The sequence below is a fragment of the Lagenorhynchus albirostris genome, chromosome 7, assembly GCF_949774975.1.
Source record: "Lagenorhynchus albirostris chromosome 7, mLagAlb1.1, whole genome shotgun sequence".
In the NCBI taxonomy this organism is placed as follows: domain Eukaryota; kingdom Metazoa; phylum Chordata; class Mammalia; order Artiodactyla; family Delphinidae; genus Lagenorhynchus; species Lagenorhynchus albirostris.
The window spans coordinates 10324889-10343200 of record NC_083101.1 but is presented as its reverse complement, the minus strand read 5'-3'; the positions used below and the strand labels follow the sequence as shown (position 1 = coordinate 10343200).

Below are 18312 nucleotides of genomic sequence, written 5' to 3'. Positions count from 1 at the left end.
AGTAATTTATTTTATTTATTTATTTATTTATGGCTGCGTTGGGTCTTTGTTGCTGCGTGTGTGCTTTCTCTAGTTACGGCGAGCGGGGGCTACTCTTCGTTGCGGTGCGCGGGCTTCTCATTGCGGTGGCTTCTCTTGTTGCGGAGCACGGGCTCTAGGCACACGGGCTTCAAGTAGTTGTGGCATGTGGGCTTCAGTAGTTGTGGCTCGAGGGCTCTAGAGTGCAGGCTCAGTAGTTGTGGCACGTGGGCTTAGTTGCTCCACAGCATGTGGGATCTTCCCGGACCAGGGCTTGAACCCGTGTCTCCTGCATTGGCAGGCGGATTCTTAACCGCTGTGCCACCAGGGAAGCCCCACATGAGTAATTTAAATGGAACAGTGGCAGTGCCTGTGCCTGTGCAGAATTCCCAGCTCTGTGTGTGAGAGGTGCTAGGGCAGGACTGAAGTAGAAGGAGGGTCCGCTGCAGAGTTGTTGAATGACCCACTGTCCCCAGTAAGCCTCCCAGTTTGTCATTGTCCTCATTACCTGTGCAGGTCTCTCCATTTCTAACAGGGCTTGAGAAAGAAAATGACTTTAGGAACCTGAAAAATTTGCTTTCGTTTCACAGGGAACCTGTGTTTTTCCAGACATGGATTATCACTTTTAAAGCACTAATCATCCGTCCATCTCTTTGTTTGTATCTATGACTTTGCCTCTGTCTTTCTTTCTCTGTTTTTAAACTTTTTATTTTAGAAATATTCAAGTATGTACAAAAATGGAAGAGTACAGTGATGTGCCTGTTACCCAGATTTAACAGTTACTAATACGTGGCCCATATTGTTTCATGTTTACCTCCTCCCCCAATTAATTTAAAGCAGACTCTAAGCAGCATATCATTTTATTTTATTTATTTACTTTTATTGAGATATAGTTGATATATAATATTATATAAGTTTCAGGGGTACAACACAGTGATTCACAATTTTTAAAGATTTAAATTTTTATTTTCCAGCCATGACTTTACTGTTATATAGATTCGGAGTCTCTGCAAAGTAGGCAAATATTACATTTGTTTGGGTTGATTTGTAAGTTACTCGTTTTAGAGGAAGCAAACCAATAAGGAAGGACTCAGAACTAGTCAGATGAGGTGGACAAGTGATAATCCCGCAGGAGGAGCAAACTCTGGCTTGTTCTCGGAGGTGTTTCGACTCCTTTTTTTGGATGGCAGCCTTGGATGCTTTGAAGAAGCTCTGGTCCACGCCCTACATTCCCCTCCCAGTATGAAGGGCTGCCCTGCTGTGGAGGGTGATGCCTTACTGAAGGGTGCTCTGCCTGGTGGTGGCAGGTGGTTCAGTGGCGGAAGCTGAAAAGAAGCAGGTTTTGGCTCAACACAAAGTTTCAAGCAGCAAGGCAACAGAAAGGGCTTCTTGTCGGGGGTCAGCTTGTCTTGTGGCAGGATCAACATTCCTCAAGAGATGTGGTAGAAGGCTTCCTAAATGTGGGTGGTGAGATGGATCTGATGACGTCTGCTGACTCCCTCCCAGCCTGGGTGTAATCCAGCCTTGACTCTCCTCGTAGTGCTTAGCATAGAACTCAGCGTATGTTAGAAGGTCAAAAAGGATTTGTTTGATTCTGGTGACTTTACCGAATGGTCCTTGCCCAGAGCACTTTTGCAGCCTTGCTTCTCAGGTAACTAGAAAGCCCACTCCTTAAGTGAGGTGTCAGTAAGTTGAAAATTATCTTTTATTTATGACCACTTGAAACATTTGAGTCCTGACGTGGTAGCCTATTGATTTGTATAGTAAATATGATAATAGTTCATAAAATATGACCATATGTGTACAAAGAAATTAATGTATCTTCAACTCATTCTTCAGAGATGCAAAAAAGAAACTGAGGCTCGCTCTTTGTTCTGCGGATTCTGTTGCTTTCCCAGTGCTAACCCATTCAACAAGGAATGGTTTACCAGACCATACAGACCCAGAAGGTAAGTTGCTGCCTGATAGCTTATTTTTTCCTATATTTATACGTTGAACCATATGAATTGCCAGTATTCAACTGTATTTAAACTATACAGCAGGGCTTCCCTGGTGGTGCAGTGGTTAGGAATCCACCTGCCAATGCAGGGGACATGGGTTCAAGCCCTGGTCCGGGAAGATCCCTCATGCCGCGGAGCAACTAAGCCCGTGTGCCACAACTACTGAGCCTGCGCTCTAGAGCCCACGAGCCACAACTACTGAGTCCGTGAGCCACAACTACTGAAGCCCACACACCTAGAGCCCACGCTCCGCAACAAGAGAAGCCACCACAATGAGAAGCCCTAGCACCGCAATGAAGAGTAACCCCCGCTCACCACAACTAGAGAGAGCCCGCACGCAGCAACGAAGACCCAACATAGCCAAAAATAAATAAATTAATAAATTTATTAAAAAAATAAAAAAATAAACTCTACAGCAGTTCTGTACAGTTCAATGTAATACATTTATATTAGCTATCAGTTAAGGGCACTTTGATTATTGATGGCTCATTAAAATGTTCTCTGATTGATACTGCTTAGTTCTACTGATACAAGCGTAATTGACATCCCAAAGGCTGAGGGATGACCTTCAGCTTATGAAAAGCCTGTGGAAATTCTCAACAATAACAGAATTTTAATTTTTTTATTTAGACAATGAAATTGTCTGCTTCCTGAAAGTTCAAATAGCAGAAGCAATTAATTTACAAGATAAAAACTTAATGGCTCAACTTCAAGAAACAATGCGTTGTGTGTGCCGCTTTGATAACAGGACTTGTAGGAAACTACTGGCTTCTATCGCTGAGGACTATAGGTAATTATACCCCACATGTTTCACTTATACACCTCTTTTCAGCTGCAGGTATTTTCTTCTCGGTCCTTATTTCGGAAATGAATCTAGACTCACCACAAAGTGCTTGGCTATGTTTACCTGGATGTAGATTTCCAAGGACTACATTTGGATATTTAGTCTGGAAATGTAGTTATAAATGAGCAGCTCTTCCTAACACAGAGTGCAGTTTACTTCAGCTTTGCCCCAGCTTTAGCGGAGGGGACACCAGGATAACTAGGATATCATTTCCCTGTTTTAGAGGGATAGAAAAGACTGCTTCCTTGGACCAGGGAAGCAGGTGTAGGTCTTGGAATCACTGCCCTTTGTCTGTTGCCAGTCCCTTGCTGACATTAAAATGTAGTTGAGAAGCTTAGGAAGTAAAGAGACTTAGGGAATGGGTGCTCTAATGATTGCTACGTTTAGACTGTAAGCAAATAATTAGTGGTATGTTTAATGATCTAGCAGTATATTAACCTGTATTTTGTTGTCATTTTAGTCATTGTAGCAGTCAACTTCCTGTTAAGTATGAGGTTCTACCAGCATGGAGACTGCTCCAAAATAGCAGACCAACGATGCAAAGGGACTTAGCGATGTTTAGGGAATTAAGGGGCTAAGTGTTCAGCCCAGTAGATGATGTTCTTGACACACATGCAGAAGAGTTCTGTTTCTTTCTTTTTTTTTTAATTGTAGTTGATTTACAATGTTATATTAGTTTCAGGTGTACAACATAGTGATTCGCTTTTTTTTACAGATTATACTCCATTTAAAGTTGTTATAAAACATTGGTTCTATTCCCTGTGCTGTACATTACATCCTTGCATCTGGTTCTGTTTCTTGATCTGGAGCATAATTAGTCCTCAGGATGGTTGTCTGCAGCCTGACATGCTAATTTGTAAAACCAAAGTCTTCGGAGTAGTTTTTTCATTTAAGGAAAAATCAGGACTCTTAGTCTCCGAAGAAAGTGTGCACCATGTATGTCTGATGTCCTGCAGAGCATATTTCCTTTTAGGAAAAGGGCCCCCTATATTGCTTACCTCACTCGTTGTCGACAAGGACTGCAGACCACGCAGGCTCACTTGGAAAGGCTACTGCAAAGGGTTTTGCGGGACAAAGAGGTGGCCAATCGATACTTCACCACTGTCTGTGTGAGGTTGCTGCTTGAGAGCAAAGAAAAGAAGATCAGGGAATTCATTCAAGGTAACTAGAGACCTTTAGGTTAAGCTGTATGTTATTGGGAAGATTTGGGAATTTTTCTTTTGCTGCTTTTTTTGAGTACCTACCTGTCTAAGAGAAGTTCCTTAAATTTGCAATTATTTCTTAGTTATTAAACCTTGATGTCAAACCAATAAATTCCATGTTTATCCTGGATTGAATATCTGTAGTTTATTAAAAAGTTGGGAGAGGGCTTCCCTGGTGGCGCAGTGGTTGAGAGTCCGCCTGCCAATGCAGGGGACACGGGCTCGTGCCCCGGTCCGGGAAGATCCCACATGCCGCGGAGCGGCTGGGCCCGTGAGCCATGGCCGCTGAGCCTGCGCGTCCAGAGCCTGTGCTCCGCAACGGGAGAGGCCACAGCAGTGAGAGGCCCGCGTACCGCAAAAAAAAAAAAAGAATTCTAATAATTTCCTATTTGAAATTATTCAAATACTGTATTTTAAAAATTATTATTTTGCATTGGAGACTTTCAGAAACTCACGGCAGCTGATGACAAAACTGCTCAGGTGGAAGATTTTCTGCAGTTCCTGTACGGCGCCATGGCCCAGGATGTCATATGGCAGAATGCGAGTGAGGAGCAGCTTCAGGATGCCCAGCTCGCCATTGAGCGAAGTGTGATGAATCGGATCTTCAAACTTGCCTTCTACCCTAATCAGGACGGGGACATACTCCGTGACCAGTGAGTGCTTCTAAGTGTAACGGCCTGTGTTGGACTAAGTAGGAATATACCAGCCAACCCCATTATTTTAGACAAGCTGTACGTGAGACTTAGTGTCTGAGTAGTGAAGGAAAAAATACATGTTACCTTTTTTCACCTATCCGAGTTATCAGAAAGAATGAAAATACTCTGTTTTCAGAGATGTGGGGAATCAGGCTGGAGGGTGTATAAATTGGTACGGCCTTTGTGGAAGGCACTGCTGTTTACTCTGTCTCAGCTGTTCTTCCCTTCTTTCTTCTACCTACTCTTATCCTTCAGATCTTCACTCAGACATCACTTCCTCGGGGAAACGTTTCCTGGCCTTTCTGACTAGGTTAAACGCCCTGTCAGCCCTCCCTCAGGCCTGGATACCTTCCTTTAGCACTTGCCACAGTTGCGTTTTTACACTTGTTGGAGGCATGGTTTCTCAAGCTGGCACTACTGACATTTTGGGCCAGATAATTCTTTGGAGTGGGAGGCTGTCCTGTGCACTGTAGGACATTTATCAGCATCCCTGGCCTCTACATGCTACAGGCCAGTAGTACCCTGCCAGGTGTGAGAACCAAGGGTGTCTCCAGACATTGCCAGATGTCCCTTGGGGGCAGAATCGCCCCTGTTCCTGGCCATTGGTTTGTGTGATCGATTGATGAATGCCTGTATCCCCCACTGGATTGTTCCCTTTGTGAGAGCAGCAGCATAGTGCTCTTATTCATCACTCCATCAGGGCATCCAGCACAATGCGTGACTTCTATTATAATATATGCTTATTATTTGTTTGGAATGAAAAGTTATATATTTGAAAATCAAAATATCTGGAATTGTATGGTATATGAATTATATCTCAATAAAGCCTATTCTTAAAAGTAAACCTAAAAAAATTAATCTTGAAAAAAATATCTGGAGTGATAACAGTGGTTATTTTGGGGTAATGAGGCTATGGATGACTTAGCTTTTTTTTTTCTTTTCTGCATTTTCTTGACCACTGCTTTACGATGCGGTTTCTGCCCCAAGCATGTTGAGATGGCCACTGTGTCCCCCAGCAGTGACATGGGCTCTCTCTGTGGGCGACTCTCAAGGGCCCGTGTAATAGGGTGGGGCATTGGTTGTTTCCATAAGATTTTTTTTTTCATGGAAATTTTACAATATTGTATGTACATTTGAGAAAGTTCACTTTCCTGTGGGTGGGTTAGGCTTATTCCAACCTGCCTCTCTCACTTGTTCATAGTCTCAGAGGCTTTTTACCCCTCCCCAAGTTTCTGTGTGGAATTTGCCAAATGGGCCCTGTTTTCTTTCCAGAGCACCAGTTTTTGGCTTCCACAGTGGGATGAGGAATGGGGACATTCAAACTGTACTTACTGCAAAGAGCACCTTTGAAGCAGGTTCTTCCTACCCTCTCTTCCGTGGTGTTTCTGTGGGTTTGTAGAGTGGAGAGTTAATCCTGTTCTGGAAAGAACACTCGAAGTCAGGAAAGCTGGGTTTAGTCTCTGCTCCTAACCACTGTGTGGCCTTAGGCAAATCCTTCTCCTTTTTTTTTTTTTTTTTTTTTTTTTTTTTTGCGGTACGCGGGCCTCTCCCGTCGCGGAGCACAGGCTCTGGTCACACAGGCTCAGCGGCCATGGCTCACGGGCCCAGCCGCCCCGCGGCACGTGGGATCCTCCCGGACCGGTACACGAACCCGCATCCCCCGCATCGGCAGGCGGACTCCCAACCACTGCGCCACCAGGGAATCCCCCTTCTCCTTTTTAAGCCTAGTTATTGTCATCTCTGAAATGAGAGGTGGAGTGTCTTCAGAGTCCCTTGTCTAAGCATCTCTGATCTTTGGTTTCTGACCCCTGATCCCTCTACTTCCTCTTGGCCTATTTACCAATTAGTTGTCCAATTAGCTTCTAGACTAAGGGCTCCTCTGCTTTCTCCCTTGGAATGCTGTCCTAGTCCAGGAAAGGAGGGCTTCTCTACTCTTCTCCCTGCATCCCCTTGGCTTACTCAGCATTTCTAAGCAGATCCTAAATAGGAGATTTTTTTTTTGACAAGACAGAGTACTTACAGCTAAGAGATAGTCTCAACTGTATTTGTAATCTGTATCTAGAAGTAAGTTTAAAACGTTTTAAATGTTTTGAAAAACATCAATTATGACTATTGGTGTACCTTATTTTCTGAAATATATATTTACTTATGTATTTTTTGGGGTTTTCAGAGTTCTTCATGAACATATTCAGAGATTGTCTAAAGTAGTGACTGCAAATCACAGAGCTCTTCAGATACCAGAGGTAATACAGGTTTATATAGTGTGGGTGGTATTATTTAATTAAAAATTGCTTGGTATACCATGTGCATGTTACCAGTTTTTCAAGGAAGCAGAATGTGATAAGTTGTACAACACCGCTTGCACTAGATGCAATTTGGTCTAACTGTAAAGTTCTCAAAGGTCCTTCCACGGATTAAAATTCCCTGGCATGGGAAGGGACCTTAGTAGTGGAGAGGAGGGAGGGCCAGCATGGAGGAGGCCCTGCCCTGACGCCAGCCCCTGCAGACGGGTCTTCCTGTCCATAGCTCTGCTCCTCCTGGGGCAGCAGTGCTCTGCACTGATGCTTTTATAGTCACGTTTCTGCAGGAAAGTCCCATATGAAGAAGGGATCCGGTGGTACTTCAAAGAGTGTGAAAACTACTGTCCAGGAGAGGGAATTGAATCTGAATGTGACCTCAAAATTACCTTTTAGTTATTTATATTAGCATTTTTATCTGTCATACAACTCTTACAAACTCTGAAAATAGGAACGTTTTAGGTATACGAGTTTTCTGGTTGTTTTATTAAAATCCAAACATGAAGGGGACTTCCCTGGCAGTCCAGTGGTTAAGACTCTGTGCTCCCAGTGCAGGGGGCACGGGTTCATCCCTGATCAGGAAACTAAAATCCTGCATGCCGCATGGCGTGGCCAAAAAATAATAATAATAAAATCCAAACATAAATTGGCATAAAATTTTTAATTGTCTTCGATTTCTAGAACTACTGCAACAAAGGTACATATTAATTTTTAAAGTATCTTAAAAGTAGCTTGTTTGTGCTTTTGGAATCAGCTACAATACAGAGATAAGTTCCATTCTAGCTCTTTAAGAAAGATAAACGTTTGAAATTTTATGAGTTCTAGGTTCTGTGTTATCATATGCCTCTATTAATATGTATCTGGGTGGTTTTTTTGTGGGGGGCCACGCCCGGGGCTTGTGGGATCTTAGTTCCCCAACCAGGGATCAAACCCAGGCCCGTGGCAGTGAGAGCACAGAGTCCTAACCAATGGACTGCCAGGGAATTCCCTTGGGTGGTTTTATCTTAAAATGCAAAGCAAATAATTTAAAAGTTTAAAAGTTAAGCTTCGATCCTAAGCGGGAGGATGGGGAGGAATCGCGATTTGGTTTTACTGGAAAAAGGGAAAGGCAACAGCCTTACCCTTCGGCCTCCTGATGTGGAGGTCGCTCTGTTCGCTGCACGTAGTTGCCGCTTGATCCAAGATCTGTCTAACTGTCTCTGTGTTGTCTCACTTAGGTTTATCTTCGGGAGGCACCATGGCCATCTGCACAGTCAGAAATCAGGACAATAAGTGCTTACAAGACGCCCCGGGACAAAGTGCAGTGCATCCTGAGAATGTGCTCCACGATCATGAACCTCCTGAGCCTGGCCAACGAGGACTCCGTCCCAGGAGCAGATGACTTCGTCCCTGTTTTGGTTTTTGTGTTGATAAAGGTGGGTCCCTCACTACCGTTAGTGAGAATAGTTTATTGGGTGTCCTGAGTCGGGTGGTGCAGATGTCACCAGATGTTAGAGACTTTGGCTCTTTTACAAGTTTCAAGCTCTGTGTTACCCAGAAAGGAAGTATCTAATGTCAAGTTTTGTTCTGTCCAGAAGTTAGGATTTTCAGAAGAAAGGAGGGGAGGACTAGATTGCTAGAACATTTTCAGCTTTTAAAGCAGTACCTGAAGGCCTTGGTTGGAACTCAGATAATTACTGAATGAAAGGATGAATGAGGGCAAGTTCTTTTTATCATGTTTGTTTTTTTAAGTAAATTTATTTATTTGTTTTTGGCTGCGTTGGGTTTTCGTTGCTGCACGTGGGCTTTCTCTAGTTGTGTCGAGTGGGGACTACTCTTCGTTGCGGTGCGTGGGCTTCTCATTGCGGTGGCTTCTCTTGTTGCGGAGCACGGGCTATAGGCGTGCAGGCTTAGTTGCTCCAAGGCATGTGGGATCTTCCCGGACCAGGGCTTGAGCCCGTGTCCCCTGCTGGCAAGCAGATTCTTAACCACTGCGCCACCAGGGAAGCCCTTATCATGTTTTTACCATCTTCTTTCTCATTGAATTCTTCATAGTACTTATCACATAAACTACTACATTTACCAATCATCTTTCTCCTCTTTTAGCCTCATATTTTGTAATTATACCTTTTTTTTTTTTTTTTTTTTTTTTTGCGGTACGCGGGCCTCTCACTGTTGTGGCCTCTCCTGTTGCGGAGCACAGGCTCCAGACGCACAGGCTCAGCGGCCATGGCTCACGGGCCCAGCCGCTCTGCGGCATGTGGGATCTTCCCGGACTGGGGCACGAACCCGTGTCCCCTGCATCGGCAGGCGGACTCTCAACCACTGTGCCACCAGGGAAGCCCTACCATATTATTTTTAAAAGTACTGACATTTCTTTTCTTTTTTTGACTTTAAAGTTGCATCATTTAAACGGTTTATTTTGAACATTTTGGTCGGGGGGTGGGGAACCATACGGTTTGGGTGCACACAACCACCAAATAACTGCATCACCCATGTGCTCCAGTCAGCTCAGCCCTCTGTTGATGTCTAAAGTATATTTGACATATAGCTTACTAATTCTTAATGTTTGCAGTATTTCTGCAACCTGAACTCTTATCTCAGAGCCAGAACCTTTAGGATCAATGTGTGATCAGCCTTCATAACTTTTCCTGTTGCCCATTGCTCCTCTCTCTTCCACAGGTGATGTGTTTAGTCTCTAGGCAGAGCCAGTTTAAGCTCCTTTGAAGGAGCAGGGCTTAGCCTGTCCTCCTAACTTAATACACCTGTGTCCTTTCTCTCCACATGAAGGTGAAAAAGCAGGAAATGTTCTGTGTTACCTCTTGCAGCAGAGGACATACTCTCTTTTTTAGTCCCCCCCCCGCAGCTGATTCTAGCTGGACTTAACGAACCAGATATAACTCAATTTGCCTACAGCATTTCTTTCCTTATCTAACATTCTGAAATCCTGGGATGTTGAGTAAATCCACTGGGATTAGTTCAGCCTCTTTAAGGACCAAGGAGGTCAAGTGCTTTGTTAGGATAGAAAGCTCTAGATAGTTCAGCTAGGATTAGAACCTGAGTAGCCTTTCCAGTACTGTTGCTACTCATAGTAGCTAGGGTTTACAGATTAGTTCCAGAAAGGATTGGGGGGATTATTTTCAAAAAGACTGGTATCTCTCTCTCTTTTTCTTTTTTTTTTGGCTGCGCTGTGCAGCATGTGGGATGTGGGATCTTAGTTCCCTACCCAGGGATCGAACATGTGCCCCCTGCAGTGGAAACATGGAAAAAAGACTAGTATCTCTCTCCACAGAAAAACATTTGAAGATGTTACTGTAAACTATATTTGCAGAGCTATACAGCTGAGTAATTGACTCTTTTATTTTTCACTTCTCTAGGCAAATCCACCCTGTTTGCTGTCCACTGTTCAGTACATCAGTAGCTTTTATGCCAGCTGTCTGTCTGGAGAGGAGTCTTATTGGTGGATGCAGTTCACAGCAGCAGTTGAATTCATTAAGACTATCGATGACCGAAAGTAACCAAGACCAAGGCCCACCAAGGCAGCAGACTGTTAGGGGGGCACACGGATCTCTTAGAAAATGTACCAGCTGCTTTGAAGGCTGAAGATTGTTTTTGTATAATATTGTACTGTACAGTGTTGAGACCTTTTAAAACAGATCTTTACTAAACAGATTAATGAGCTAACAAGCAGGTTCTCTTTTCTTTGGGCTCTTTTCCTTTCTGAGTTGCATATTTCATTAATTTCTTGTCCCCAAGTAGAGACTAGTACTGCAAAAAGGGACCACATTTTTCAGGTATTTTGAAATACTGAAAAACAAAACAGAATCTCCTAGAAAATTCCTAGATTTCCGTTTATGGATACCCATTGTTTCTTTTCATTTAAAAAAAAAAGAGAGAGAGAGAATAGTACACCTCTTTTAAGGTGCTGTCTAATCTTATATGCATCTAATGGAAGGAAAATACCAGTTGCACTGAGGATTATAATAGTGGTGACATTAGTGGCATTATCTATAAATATACTCACCTAAATTGAAAAGCTAAGAAGTAAATGTAAATATAATATATATTTATATTTGATGTAATATGGACATCTTCAGATTCTAATAAACAAGGAATATTGCTGATAGTAGGTTGTCATGTACCCTCTTGTGAAATGGTTTCCTTGACAAAATTTAAGCTGAGCTTAAAAGCAAAAGGCGAACAAATACACAGAAGTATTTATTAAAGTGTAATACAGTTTATTGAACTTTCTAGGTGTGGAATTTGATGCACAGGGCTGCCTTTGATGAAGGGTGTAGAAATCACTGAGTACATCGCTTAGACATTTCTCACCATGGATGTCTTTGAGCCCGCAGTAGGAGTTAAACTCTTTAATTGCCATACATTACATACAAAGGAACAGTAGATATCTAATACGTTCTTGTGGTACTTCTCATCTGAAATGCTAAATATAGTGTAGAAACCCCAAACAGAACTCCTTACAAACCTTTAACTGTAATATATTTTTGATGATGATTCACATTGAATGCACATACCAGGAATTCAGTGAATGTCATTTTATTAAAAACTAATTTGTATTGTCCGCTCTAGTGATACAAGTTTTACTAGTGATAAACTATTTTAATCAACCATACTATTCTTATGGGAAAAAAAATCTATTTTGGCAGGTTTCTGTGCCTTTGTTTCCCTCTTCTGAACAAAAGTATGTGTTTCTGTATTTTGGTTTGATTTTATGTTGATAATTAATCAGGAATGGGTTTTGGTGTCTGAGAAACTGGCCAAGGAAGCCCACCAAAGCTTCAAGCACAAGTCTTATACATAGGTCATCACTGACTGGTTACACTTTTTATGTTTCCTAAACATGTTTAGCTTCTTTTATAAAATTTGGTCCCCTACTTTGAGTCTCTTGTTGCTGGCAGCATTTCCAGGCATTTTTAAGGGAACTGTGGCCAACAGCCTTGAGCAGATGGGTACAGAGGCTGTCTCCTCCCTCTCTCCAGGAACCGTGTGCTCCATTGTTCCTAGAGAAGCTGGGTTTTCTTTATGCCTCGACCTCTTCTTGTTCCTTTATTCTAAAATGCCGAGATAACAAGTTGCATAGGAGTGTGGGATGTGGTTTCTGCCTTTCAGGGGGAGATCAAAATTAAAGTAGTACTAAAAAAATGTCCTGTGAATGTTGGATCAAAAAATCTGTGTTGAGTCATGTACTTCATGGGCTGTAACTGTCAAGCTTGTCTAGGTCTTAGAAGTCAAATCCCATCATAAATACTTGACAAGACAAACTGTCTACCACTATTTCTAAGGCCTAGGGGGAGTTTAGCATTTGATTCAATAAATGTTAAGTCAACAGAAGACTTGGAATAATTGAAATTCACTGTTTTGGGATTTAACTCATAGGTCAATGAGAGATTTCTCTCCCCCATGATGGTTACTAAATCTAGTCCATGTTGTCACTGTGGAAATAAATATGAAGATGTAGACATTGCACAGGGCTCTTTCCTGTGGCAGAGAAGGTGGTGAGTTTGGCGTGGTGGGTTTGTATTTTGTGGAGGCAGGAGATTGGACTCTGCAGTGAGCTGGAGATTGGGCTTGAGACAGTGTTGAGGGTAGGACCCCAGGGCTTTGGCATCAGAGTTACACCTGAGGCATGTGGTGGCAGAGAAGCACAGCCCAGCTGTCTAAGCTGTTTTCCTCTGGAAACCTGTCAGGAGTGAGGACTACTTCAGCATAGACCATCACTGGTTTAATTTCATGACAGCGTTTATTATAGTGTTGATTTCTGAGTTTAGGAATTGGTAACTTTCTGCATGGCAGTGGTGGGGTGTGAGATAGGGAGTAATTTGATTTTGCTCTTTCAGGAAAGAGGAATAGTTGTTCTTTAGATGTTTCTTATCACACTTCCTCCCGGTACATAGTTTATATGAAGGATTGTGCAAAAGTATAAAATCACATATAGGAAACATTCGGTAGCCACCGATTATTACATGGAATTTACAAAGGTAATAAATGTTAAATGTTCACTGAAATCTTGTGGAATTATGTAATGAAAAATCAGTTTATATTTTGTATTAATACTCTGCTTCTGGAGACAAGTAATAGAAATACAGATTGAAGATTGTCCTTGTAAAATTATTATTTTTTAAATCTAGTAAACATTTTGTTTTCTTTCTCTACTTTAGGTCAAATCTCAGCCACAGTTACTGATTTCTCCTGCTTTTTCTTTTTAAAAACCTGCTTAGGAAAGCCTTTTTTATACAGATATGAAATTGCTGTAAGAGGATTAGGCTTTGTGAAGGGTCGAAAATAGATGTGGATGTGATGCATGGTTTTTCTTTCCCTGTTGTGTCCTGGAAGCCTTTAATGTAGACTTTCAGCATACATGTTCCTGAGATGCATAAGTGAGAGAACAAAAACCCGTGTCAGACCGTGAGGAGGCCACGTTCTGGCCACGAGAAGCTGTAGCTGACTGCGTGCCAGTCGGCACCGTTTCCCCATTGCCTACCGTGGGAATTCCACGGGCCAAGTGAAGGTCGATGTTGTGAAGTTGTAACACTTCCTCTCTCTGATGAGATTGAGTGTGAAAAAGGAAAGTAGGAAACACTTGCTCAAAATTGTTAATGGATTGCATAGCAGTGATAGAAACGTTAGTGGACTCAGCTTCCTCCATTTATGTGTGTCCTAGACTTTCTCTTCCCTCCCCATTCCTGCTTTATTTCTTAAGGAAAAGTCTGCCCTCTTTTTAGTTCTTTTGACTCTAGTAAGTTTATCCTATGTGTAATGGCCATACTTTGGGGGGCGGGAGGGTGGGAATCAGAAACAGTCTTGAAGCTCAAAGAATTTTCTGTGAGTAGATGAATAGTGATGAGCTATTTGAGATCCTTTGAATGCCAAAATGCTTGAGAATGTTGCCAGATTAATAATCATTTAATATATTTTATAGTGTAGGTTACCCAAGGAGTAAGGGTGACCGGGAATAGCTTTATTACTCTTGAGAATACTTGGAGAAAGGAAGATGCAGTTTGCTTCAGCATCAAGGTGGGTGCAGTTGAGCTGTGGGGTCACCACGGAGCTGCGTGTCCTACAGGCCTGTGCTCAGCGCAGGTTAACTTCACGAGAGAGGAAGTCCTCTACACTTGGTTAATGGCAGACAGTGTGGGCAGGGGCCACACGCCTTAAGAATTCACCTCTGCTGAGTTGATATCCTGTCTTGTCTACTGTATTCTTGTGCTTCACCTGTATTCAATAGCTCTGTACTGCCTCCTCTCGAAACTGATAAAACCTTATATAAGCCTCAGTTAACGAGCTTGCACCATCTTGTATATGTACAGGAAACCCATCATGTCTCCTAATGTGATTACTCATGTATGATATCATTGTGTAAAATTGATTAAAAAAGGGAGAGCAGTTGAATTCATTGGGTTTTATGTTTCCATCATCTATTTTGTATTCAGAAGCGTTTCTGAAAATTTCTTTGACTTCTCAGATATTACTGATGTTCTCCATGAATTCACACCTGTCTTTTTCATCTGAACATCTAAGGGTATTTGTGAAGTGCAGTACAGGAAGGAATTAGAATCATCCAGCAGTTCCTAAAGAGATGGTGAACGTTTACTCTTTTAACCCGGTTCCCGTCTGACCCCTGTATCTGGTAGCTGTTCATCAGCCCTAGTTCTGAGCGCAGAAGTTTAAATCACGGTGGTCACCGAAGCCCATATTAATCTCAGCTGAGGGGAGTTTCTGTTAGCCAAGGAGCCCTTGTATCGGAGGCAAGCTCACTCCACTCGCTGGTGGAAAGGCGCTTTCCCCATATTGATTGCACTTCATTTGGAAGGGAACACTTAAAAATTGGATTAGGGCTCAGTTTTCATTCAGTCTGTTCAGTATTAAACTTAATACTGTGACTTGCCTAGAACTGAAAATAGAATTCAACGTTTCTTGCCAACTTGGAATTACCTGTGTCACCTGGACTCTTGTTATATTTGTGCCCACTCAACACTCTCTCTAAGTAACTGTCTCTGCAGCTTTTCCCAGAGGATGCAGAGCTAGTGATGGTGTTTAGCTAAGCCTCCCTGCAGTGCTGCCTGGAATACGTGAAATCAGGACGGAAGCTCCTCCTGGCTGCAATGTGTCCTCTACCTAGAGATTTAAGTATTCATTGAAAAGCTTTTGCTTCAGTCGTTTCATTCCAGAAGAATCCTACTCCATCTTCTTAGGGTATCAAAATGCAGTACATAGACGTTTAAAAAAATTGATCGAAGAGGCTGGAAAATCTCTGGTTGTGGGGATCCAGCAAACATCTTCCACATTTTGTGCTAAAATGGAAAAAGCTCTCAGTTCCCAGTCACCGAACCTGCTGTAGACAGTGCACATGAAAACCATGGTAATCTTATCTCTGTTAACTAGGAATTCAGCATATTGCTGGCCAAAAACATTAAATTTTATGCTCCTGTGAAAAAAAGTATCCAGTGTGATTTTTTAAAATAGAACATTTCATTTCAGCTCTCCTTAGCCCTCCTAGTTTGTAGTTTTGACAAAACTTTTGTTACCAAGGCTGTTGGTTAATATACATAACTGCTGATGTTTCATCTCAGTAATTCCTGGTGAATTCAGTCAAGGGATCTATCTGATCTGACTCACTCTGACCAAATGGATTATAACCTTTGGGGGTGGCACCCAAAACAGGTCCATTATTAAGTGCCCTAGGGAGTTCTAGAAACCAATGTTTTCCAGACTTCACTGTTGAGAATCATCTGGTACTCTTGTTGGTAAATCAGAACCCATAGGGGATGGGACAGGAATCTTTCAACAAGTACTCCAGGTGACTTATTCTCACGGAAGTTTAAGGAGCACCGTGAGTCAGCATTTCACGAAGTATGGACCAGTGGACCACCTGCACCGTCCACCTGGGGATGATAAACTGCCAACTCATTATCCCACCCCAGGCGCATTGAATCAATTTTGGGAGAAAAGCCTGGGAAAAAAATCTGCAGGCCTAGCAAACTCCCCTTCTGACTCTGATGCTCACTAAAATTTGTGATCTGCGAAAAAGGTGTTCAATTGCTAAAGGCTTAGTTAGCTCCACGTCCCTAAGGGGTCTGAGGGAGGAAGTCCCTTTTAAAGGATAAAGGACCTGGCATCCAGTCCATATCCTTTAATGACAGTTTTTTTTTAATTTGCTTAAATCTAAGTATTATCTGTATTGATAATCTGTCTGGTTATGTAAAAACTTTCTTTCCCAAACCTCAAACTGCTAAACATCTGATGATCTTGGTGTTCAAATTTCTGTATGAAAACTTATTTGTCTAATCTTCCTCATTGTTTTAGCTTTTAACGTTGCTGTTTCATTTCTGTTGTGTTTAGTTTCCATTCATAAGTGGTGTCCCATGTAAAATAACAGCATTGGTTCCGGCAGCCTCTGGCCTCCAAGTGGACTTTTGCCCCCAAAGGGCAGCCTGGCCTGCCCCCTGCTGAAAGTGAGAGAACCTGTAAGCAGCGAGCTTCCCCTCCTATTTCTGGTCCCCTCAGTCGCTATGTGGGTTCCAACTCCTCCCTCTTGCCTGCTCACTTTTTGATCAGTAACAATCCCTGTTTTCCTTGTTGTGGCTGCGATGGTGACAGTTGAGGCTGAGTCTGCTGCAGCTTAGGGGTAGCAAGCTGGGAGTGAGGAGGAAAACTGGAAGGAGGTGCGTGCATAAGAAAATAACAGGCGATAGGAAGGGGAGGTGCTAAGGCCATCCTCCTAGCACAGTGTCACAGTGATGCCCAGAAACACCTCCTCCACAGCAAAACTGGGCCACACCAATGAGACTAGAGAAATGTTTTCCCTTTCTGGATCACTCTTGCCACTTACTGGAAAGCCACAGGTTTCAAGTGGTGTGTGGTTGTAATACCAGGTCCAGGGGCCTGAAGACGGTTCTAATCTTAGATCTGCCACTAACCAGGTCTAAGGCAAGTGAAAACCTCTTTGAAGGGCTTTTTCTGAGTTGGGCTTTATTACCTTAGTGATCCTGGACATCCAGTCTTGGTGAATATATATGTATATATGTACATATACATATGGATGTATGAATATGTGTATATATGCATATATGTACGTGTATACCTGTGTATATATACACACACGTGTATATGTGTGTGTGTATATATATACGCACACACATATATATGGTTTTGAAATATTTCTCCCATGCTAGCATTTAACTGAGGGATGTAGTAAACTGCAGTGACACTGCACAAGTTGCCAGAAGGACCATGGGTGTTTGGAAGCCCTGATGGGAGAGGCTGCCCAGTGAGCTGACTCAGGGAGGGACTTGAGACTCCAGCCAGTGAACACAAATTTAGGCACCAAGCTTCTTTCTAATCTGGTTTAATGAACTTGAATCAGGACTGATGTATTTTTTTTTACATCTTTATTAGAGTATAATTGCTTTACAATGGTGTATTAGTTTCTACTTCATAACAAAGTGAATCAGTTATACATATGTTCCCATATATCTTCCCTCTTCCGTCTCCCTCCCTCCCACCCTCCCTATCCCACCCCTCTAGGTGGTCACAAAGCACCGAGCTGATCTCCCTGTGCTATGCGGCTGCTTCCCACTAGCTATCTACCTTACATTTGGTAGTGTATATATGTCCATACCTCTCTCTCGCTTTGTCACAGCTTACCCTTCCCCCTCCCCATATCCTCAAGTCCATTCTCTAGTAGGTCTGTGTCTTTATTCCTGTCTTACCCCTAGGTTCTTCATGATATTATACCCTGAGAAAGTCATAATTCAAAAAGAGTCATGTACCAAAATGTTCATTGCAGCTCTATTTACAATAGCCCGGAGATGGAAACAACCTAAGTGTCCATCATCGGATGAATGGATAAAGAAGATGTGGCACATATATACAATGGAATATTACTCAGCCATAAAAAGAAACGAAATTGAGCTATTTGTAGTGAGGTGGATAGACCTAGAGTCTGTCATACAGAGTGAAGTAAGTCAGAAAGAGAAAGACAAATACCATATGCTAACACATACATATAGAATTTAAGAAAAAGAAAAAGGACTGATGTATTACGGGTGACAAGACACAGGCCGGGTAACCCTGGAGTAGCACTCCTCCCCGACAGCAGCCAGCGGAGCACAGGGGCAGCACTGGCTCTGCCTCAAGATATCCCAGGAACACACGAAACACCTGTGAGCACAGAAACCACTCCACCTGTTTTTAACTAAAAGGTTCCCTTGTGCGCTTAAGTCTGTGCTGCTGTGATCATGAATAATAAAAACAGTG

At 42.6% G+C, this 18312-nt stretch overlaps 1 protein-coding gene across 2 annotated transcripts in view; it reads left to right on the top strand.

Annotated features, from left to right (window-relative positions):
- Positions 1 to 10707, top strand: part of GAPVD1 (GTPase activating protein and VPS9 domains 1) — a 69422-nt gene extending 58715 nt beyond the window's left edge. For both annotated transcript variants that reach the window (XM_060154362.1, XM_060154361.1), the window contains 7 exons: positions 1858 to 1967; positions 2649 to 2808; positions 3836 to 4023; positions 4504 to 4717; positions 6930 to 7002; positions 8274 to 8471; positions 10413 to 10707. In XM_060154362.1, the coding sequence (XP_060010345.1) occupies positions 1858 to 1967; positions 2649 to 2808; positions 3836 to 4023; positions 4504 to 4717; positions 6930 to 7002; positions 8274 to 8471; positions 10413 to 10553 (1084 nt within the window). In that variant the 3' untranslated portion in view covers positions 10554 to 10707. The remainder of the gene's footprint in view (positions 1 to 1857; positions 1968 to 2648; positions 2809 to 3835; positions 4024 to 4503; positions 4718 to 6929; positions 7003 to 8273; positions 8472 to 10412) is intronic.
- The last annotated feature ends 7605 nt before the right edge of the window (positions 10708 to 18312 follow it).